Source organism: Sminthopsis crassicaudata, chromosome 2 (genome assembly GCF_048593235.1).
Source record: "Sminthopsis crassicaudata isolate SCR6 chromosome 2, ASM4859323v1, whole genome shotgun sequence".
NCBI lineage: Eukaryota > Metazoa > Chordata > Mammalia > Dasyuromorphia > Dasyuridae > Sminthopsis > Sminthopsis crassicaudata.
In genome coordinates, this window is record NC_133618.1 from 428838099 (window position 1) to 428846258 (window position 8160).

Below are 8160 nucleotides of genomic sequence, written 5' to 3' on the forward strand. Positions count from 1 at the left end.
ACTTGGATGTCAGACAAGGTGGGTTCTATACCCTTCTTCAATAACTTTAAAACTGTATAAACTTGGGCAAGAGATTCTAGGCCTCATTTCTTTCATCCATTAACATGATGGAATTGTTTTAGATTAATAGATTTAGGAGAGAAGGTTCTTGGAAATGCTCTAGTATAACCCCTCCATCTTGTAGGTAAAGAAAAGTAGACCTACAGTTTGAATCTTGCCTAGTTCTTTGATAATAAGTAGCAACAAATCTGTTGTTTGTTTGTTTGTTTGTTTTTAATTAAGACATTGATTTCATTGGGGGCTCTGAAGTAAATGCCCATACTCTTTACTACACTGCAATAATCTCCTGTGGCCTAGAGAAAAACTGGTCTGAAGTCTGTTTTTTCTTCCTCTGTTTTATTCTGACCTCTGTGAACATAGGTTAATCAATTAGGACTTCTGAGATGATATATGTGTTGGATTTAGTGCTTGTAAAGAAGAAATCAAGGAATCCCTCTGAATTTACAGATGAGGAAAGTGAAAACCTAGTGTGACTTGCCCAGATAATGCAGTAATACCATAAACAGCAAACCCAGAAAATTCCCAGTCCAGGTACAGAGTGATTGTATTACTAAGATTTTATTATGAATTATAATTTATCTGCATTATGTATATTTGCCCAGTCACCAACACACACACACACACACACACACACACACACACACACACACACACACACACAATCTATACATGTTGTAAAACCAAGATGTACATGAGCACACAAACTGTATTGTTTTCAGATTCACAAAAATAATTCATTTTTATTTTCCTACATAAGCAGTAATCTGAGCTAGGACCACTGCACATAATTTAGAAAAATAGAAACAAAAAAATTATAGAATCAATGTCTCACAACTCAAGCAGATTTTTCAGACCACTTAAAAAGATCCAATGGAATCTTTAGTAAGAAAATATTGGGATACTATGTTTGAAGGCGATAAATATTAACGACTCATTTTGGATAACAATAAAAAAGTGACTATATAAAAGTTCTAGGAATAAATTACTCCCCCTCCAAAAAAAATTGATAAATGTTGATTACACAACAACAAAGAACTTAAAGTTTGCTTGCAAAAAATTGGTTAATTTCTTTCTTGTTTTCCTTTTTTGCCTTTCCCAGTCTCCCTACCTAATTTAGTATATATCCTATGTAATTTAATCTCCAATTTGAACTTTGCTAGGACATTGAGATTCATATCAAATTAACTACAACTCATTATGAATTTAGACATTTCCCGATATCCTTTATAAATTGTAAACTTTCTCCATGACTTGAGAAAAGTGTAGAAGGAAGCTATGGGGGTTGAGGAGAGACAGTATACCTCCAGAAGGTACAGAAGATATGGACATTGGAAAAAAAAGTCAGTGTGACCCATATTCCTGCTGGCCCAACATCAGTAAAAAGGCCTAAATCAGCCTTGAGGAGACAAAAACTTTCTCAGATAGATCTGAGAGCTTTGAGAGGACTGAGATAGGAACCTCTGGCTGCAAAAGGCCTGTGCTTTTTCAGACAGAAAAGAGCACAACTCTATAAAATTTTGAGTAGGAAGCCAATCAGTGCACAACATCCAGAACCATGTTGTCTTAAGGTTACATTAAAAAAAAAAAAAAAAAAAAAAAACTGAGCCACCTAATAAATCATTGTGCATCCGAATTAAAATAACAAAAGCAAATTCTCACTTTCCTCAAAGTTCTCATTAGGTTTGTATACCTTGGTCAGGAGGATTTGGGAAGAAAGTAACAGCATATAATCCTTTTCATAATAATAATACCCATATTTCTCTTAATACTTTAAGGTTTAAAAAGTGCTTTTTGCAAAACTACCCTAAGGTAAATAGTGCAGGGATTATTACTTCATTTTTACATATGACTCCAAGAGATGTGATGTGACTTGTCCAGGTCTAAGCAGTGTCAAAGACAAGAACTAGGTCCTAGTTTTCTCACTACAGCTCCATCATGTTCTCCATGATATCATTGGTTTTACACATGCACACACACACACACACACACACACACACACACACACACACACACCGAGTATAGTGCATGCATGCATGTGTGTATAATTATAAGTATATGGAAGACAATTGTTTTCACACACACACACACACACACACACACACACACACAAACCTGTCTTCCATATACCTAAAACTCCTGAGTTCTGCCTTTCCTCAAACCCAGTTTTCATTAAGGATCTATATCGGGAATCCCTTATAATGTTCCCTCTTCACAGGAAACTGTCATCAAAGTGGCTCCTAGTACATAATTACAGGACAAAATAGTTATCAGAAACAGGGAAATCTATTGCTTTTCTTTTCTAACCTGCAATTGAAATACATATTTTCTCCATAAAAGACACAAAAGCCCCAAATACATCATACAGGGCCCAATCCTCTCTGCAATTATGCCCTTCTTATGTCCTGTTTTATTGGGAAAGGAGAAAGGGAGGTTAATGATTGTCCTCAATATTGAAATACAATATTCAGAGAGACAAAGAGATACAGATAGAAATATATAGAGAAAGAGTTAGGAATGAAGACTTTTGGTCTAATAGACAGACCATCAAGATCAATTTCTGAATTGTCAAATGTCAAAGTCTTACATGGGGACCACTGATATCTCTGGTTGAACTTGTAATTACCCTAGAGATGATTCAGTGCAACTTCCTGAAAGCATTCTCAAACTGCCAGGGTTCCCAGTGATCTTATCTTCTGAGTTTCCATATTGTATTTATTGTCCCCACTATATATTGGACATCATGCATATTTTGACTTGTGTGTAAATATTGTCTCTCCAATTAGACTGCTTAACTTTTTGAGAACAAGTACGACTAATTTTTTTTTTTTTTAATCCCCAACATCTACACAGTACCTTTCTCATGGAAAGGACTCTAATGTGTATCGATAGAGATGGATGATAATAGTATTCAAATCTTATTTCCACTCTACTCCATATATCCGATCCATTTTTCAAGCAAAGAACAATGTTCAAAACAGCATAAATGGAAGGGTGCAGAAGATAGAATTGAGTCGTAAGAGTTTGAGCTGGAAGGGACATTAGTTTTCAGTGAACTCTGGAACAACAGTTCAGGCGATTTTTGTGTGCATGAGTCTGATGTAATGGAAAGATCATCAGATCTGGAATTAAATGACTTAGGTTCCAATCATTTTTACTACTCATTTGACTTTGGGCAAATATTTTTCATCTTTGAGACTCAAATTTCCTTGTCTGCAAAATGAAAGTATTGAAATAGATGACATATTTCTATTATCCCTTCCATCTCTAACATTCCATATTCTAAGGTCCCTTCCACTTTGAAGACTCTAGGTTTAAAAAGATACCCTTCAATTTTAAAATCCTCAAATTCTGAGCAGATTTGCAAAGGTGGGGGAGGACTCTATAAAGTGGGGTCAAAAGAGAAGGAAAAAAAAAATGGATTCTGTGAGTTTCCTCTTTATAGAATCAGCCTTAATTATCCCAGTGACTTTTCAGTGTTGGTGTGATTATAGCCCTGGAGGGATCGCTAATAACAGCTCAGTTTGCTGCTCCTGTAATTAACTCCTAATTTATTTTAAACAAAAAAAAAAAAAAAAAAAAAAAAAAAAAAAAAAAAATTCCACAGCCACTCTGACAAACCAATCAGAATAGGCCTACCATTACGTCATGTCAGCGCCCCCCTGGGATTGGCTACACCGGCTTTATTCACCTTCCCAGAGGAGGAAAAGACAACAACCTTACTCCCCCCCCCGTTCCCTCCCCCCCAAAAAAAAGTTGAGTAGCAGCTGCAGGGTTGGTAGTAGAGTCGGTGCATCCGGAGCTGCAGTAGGACGGAGAGAGGGAGCGAACTGCGGCAGCAGCGGCGCGCACAGAGGTTGCGTGCGCGGCCCACGGGGGAGAGCGTTCCACCTTAGGGTGCTCGGAGTCATGGCTTCTCCTTCCAAAACCAAGGAGGTCTTCTCCTCGGACGAAGAGGGTCCCGCAGCACAGCCGGCAGCAGTCGCAGACTTGGGCTCGGAGGATCGCAGGGTCAAAGTATCTAGTCTGCCCTTCAGTGTGGAGGCACTCATGTCTGACAAAAAGCCTCCCAAAGAGATGTCTTCCATGCCAGGGGGAGGCGGAGGCATTGGCGGCGGCGGTGGGAGCAGCGAAGGCACCTCCAGGACCATGCTGCTGCCGGGGCACGGTGCCAGGGAAGCTCACAGCCCCGGGCTGCTTACGAAAACCTTTGAGACGTCCTCGGTCAAGTCGGAGAACTCGGAGGACGGGACGTCCTGGATTCAAGAGGCTGGCAGATACTCCCCACCTCCAAGTGAGTGTGTGTTGGAAAGATGAATAATAGGAAGGCATGGAAGGGAGAAGACCGTGGGTTAGAGTTGGAAGGGTTCAACTAGTCATTTTACAGATGAGAAAACTGAGGCTCAGAAAATTATCACAGAAGCTAGATTTGGAAGGGGTATTAATCCCTTTCAGCCTAAGGTAATGGGAAACTGAGGCGGGCAGGGGGCGGAAAGAATGCTTCACTTAACCATCCCGGTAGATGTCCCGAGGGCCAATCCAGATGCGCTTATCCTTGTCTAATACCAAATCTCCCTCAAGTTGGGCAAGCCTCGAGGAACCGAGCTGGAGGAGAAGGATCTGGCAGGATAGGGGTAAGGCGAGATTGGAGCCAAAATACCCTCGGGCTTCTAATGCAGAGAATCTGAGTTTGTTAATAAAACCGAAGCGAGGATGGGAGTGGGAGGAAGAGCTTTGGAGAAACTGTGAGAATTGAAATTGAATAAACAGAATCGGGAGTGGAAAGTTCGCGGGGCTGTAAAATGGGTTTCAATCCCGGATCCGACATAGCCTGTCTGGGGGATAAAAAGGCTTAAGGCATCTACCCATAGTGTTACCTTTACTCTTTGTAAACCTTAATACTCAGGAAAATGTGAATTGTTAATTATTTATCTCTAACCTACAGACCCATTTTTTTTCAATACTATCTATTAAGATTCGATTTTGTTTATAAAATGATCTCTAAGATTACTTCTCCATCCACTCTGAAATCTATGAAAAGTATTTTCTGGTTGCAGAACCTTATCCGATGTTTTCTAGGAGACAGACGTCCATCATCAAAATTTCCTACCATACTTTTTAAGTTCCTGGGGGTGTGATTTGACAACCCAACTCCAAAGAAGTCTGATTCTAAGCTGTTAAGACAGAGAAAGTGCAGGAGAATTGTGGGACTTTAAACGGGGACTTTAATTGTGGGAGTTTAAAAGGACATTAAGAAATCATTTTATGTACTTCTCCCCCTCCCCCCCAAAAATCTTTTTATAAGATAAAATTGAGGTCTCAAGTAGGGCACATCACAGGTCAAACAGTATGAAGTAAGTACAGGGCATAAGTCTTCATCCTGCAGAAATTCACTGCTCTCTTCTTTACATCTGAATGTTGCCTTTCGTTCAGCTACCACATCCAAAATAGACACAAGAGTATCCTTACTTATTCTGTCTCCCAGAGTTCCCAGGCCTCTGTTATTGAGAGGGTGAGAAAAGAAGAAAGTTTCTTGGCCTAAATTTCTCCAATTGCTTGCTTTCATCAGTCTCATTGCCAAGAGCTTCATAGTCATAGTAGTTCAACCATTTGTTGCATATAGGCACCTTGACACCTTTTAAAGTAAAACCACGAACATTTTAAAAATTCAAATTGAGTAATGTTCCCTAGAAAATATGTTTTACAGCCCAAGCACACAAGTTGGTCACCAGAATGCCAATAGAGCACAAGCTTGGGTAAAAATCAGGGACTAGGAGGTCATTGGGAAAGAGGACTTTTAGAAACAGAATTGGTGTATTAGATGTGAAGTACTTCCTTCCTTGGAGGGAATGGATTGGACATTTGTGTTTCCAGACAACACTGTACTTGAGCCTAAAGACTTTGATATATAAGTTTTGCTTCTTAGGTTGTTTGACCCTGGACAAATTATTTTTTGCTCCAGTTTTCTGAAAAATGGAGATAATAATAGCCAATCCCTGCTTAATGGAAAAGCAAAATTAGAAGTCCCTGCACCTGTACCCTGACTGGCAAGACTTCTACATTAAACTGTTGGGCATGAGGGACTTTCTACAGAGGATCCTTCTCACCTATGCACTAAAGTTGTTGGCTTGGCTGGGTTTTTAGATTATTTTGTTTTGTTTTGACCTTGGGTTGTTTAACTGATTTAGAAAGATTTCCTGCAGTTACCCCATATGGAGCTGGAAAAGCTTGAATTCTTCTTCCCTTTTCTTTTTCTCTCACTGTTTTCCCTTCCAGTTGTTAAATTCTATTTTCCAACTTCTAGACTGACCTTTTATCTCCTCTATAACTTCCCATCCACTGTTTCCATACTATTCAAACTCTATCCACTTCCAACACACATATACACATGAAGAAATACACACTTTCCTTTTCTGGAAAAAAAAAAGATGAAAAGGGTTATGAATGATAGATAATAGATTATGGATTTGGAGTTAGATAGATATTTCCATACTTTTTAATAGACCAGGAAATGGAGATTGATGAATGGGAATCATTTATCAAGGTCACACAAATGGTAAAACAATCTAGGATTTGGATCCAAATCCTCTGAGTTAAATGCCCTGGACTTTAACTTTATGAAAAAATAAAATTTGTAGTGATATTTCTTCTTTCTACAATCTCTATGTGCAGCGGTGTTCAGTGTTTTTATTTGAAAAGAAAACTTTTAACATAATCTGAAAATATTTAGTTAGGTCTTCTCCCAACTCTATTACATGAAATTAACAGGGAATTTTCAAAGGTCAAGAGGAACTATGGCCAATAGTCATGTTTTCATGTTTTCACAAGTCACAAGTTTTCAGAGTGAAGTTGAAATGCAGGTCCTTAAAAAGGTTGTCATAAAGGAGAAAAAGTACTGAATTTGAAGGTGGAAGATAACTCTTAAGTCTAACTCTTGCTACTTACTACCTGTGTGATTTTGAATAAGATTATCCCAAAATTATCTTCAACTCCAAATCCCATGATCGTATGGTCTGTCCCAAGCTAAGTACAGCTATAGAAGCACAGAACTCTCCCCATTCCAAAACTCAGAGAGAAGGAAAACAAGACTGTGTTCATGAAATCTTGGGTTTTGAAAGAAGCCAAGCCAGAATCCTGCTATGAGTAAAGGAGACACACTGGTAGAGCTGTCTTGATGTTCAGGAGTCAGTGATCATATTAGTTGCAAAGACTTTGAGACTCCTTAGTACTCTTCAAGGTCTTAGGGGCTGGGGTGGTGGGTGTCATTTAAGAGTAATGGGAGGTTCTCTGGTGATGTAGAAAAACTACTGGATCTAGAGTTAGAAGACAGGTTAAATCATGACTAAACCACTCACTACTCATGCTTTGGAGAAAAGTTTTTTCACTCTAGGTCTCAGTTTCTTCATCTGTATAACTGAAGCAGTGTCCATTAGGTTTCTTCTAAGTTTGCATATAATTCTAAAGTCTATGATCCAAGTTCCCTGCCCTAGATAGCTTGATCTCCCTAGACTAGCATTCTGAATAGCAAACTTCTCTAGTAGGAACCCTTGAACCCCCTTAATGCCCTTCCTGGAAGAAGGCAGAACAAAAAGCATAATTTGCTACATTCCAACCTGTTTCAACAGTCCCCAAGGGATCCATAGGAGCACTTCTAGAATTCATAGTTGTGATAATTAATTTAATTTTAAAATCAACAAGTACAAAATTTTAAGCTGATGAATTCAAATAAGATTTTGGCAAAAGCATGGGGACAAATCATTAGCGAAGAGTTGTCTTTAGTTACCTGAGCCTGGTAACAAGTAGAAGGTTATATTATTTGATAGTAGCCCAGAAAGTAAGATAAATATTGTTGTATGTGATCAAATAGCTTTCTTCTGTCTGTGAATTTAAAACAAAAAGTGTATGGGAGAGAGGGATGCTTAATAGCATTGTGGCTACTGTTTGATACATACTTGAAAACAGGTAGTTTTGTTTTTGTTTCTGTTTTGTTTTATTCCATTTAAATGGGATCCTCACAGTCCCTAGAAAGCTGATTTGATATCCAATAATATATAACCACAGAAGATAGAAGGAATCTGGTAGAACCTAAAGCAGTAAAAGATA

The 8160-nt window shown here is 38.6% G+C and overlaps 1 protein-coding gene across 1 annotated transcript in view; it reads left to right on the forward strand.

The window, feature by feature from the left end:
• The first annotated feature begins 3811 nt into the window (after positions 1–3811).
• Positions 3812–8160, forward strand: part of MSX2 (msh homeobox 2) — a 6531-nt gene continuing 2182 nt past the window's right edge. Inside the window, exon 1 of the mRNA XM_074292108.1 lies at positions 3812–4351. Coding sequence (XP_074148209.1) covers positions 3967–4351 — 385 coding nt within the window. The 5' untranslated portion in view covers positions 3812–3966. The remainder of the gene's footprint in view (positions 4352–8160) is intronic.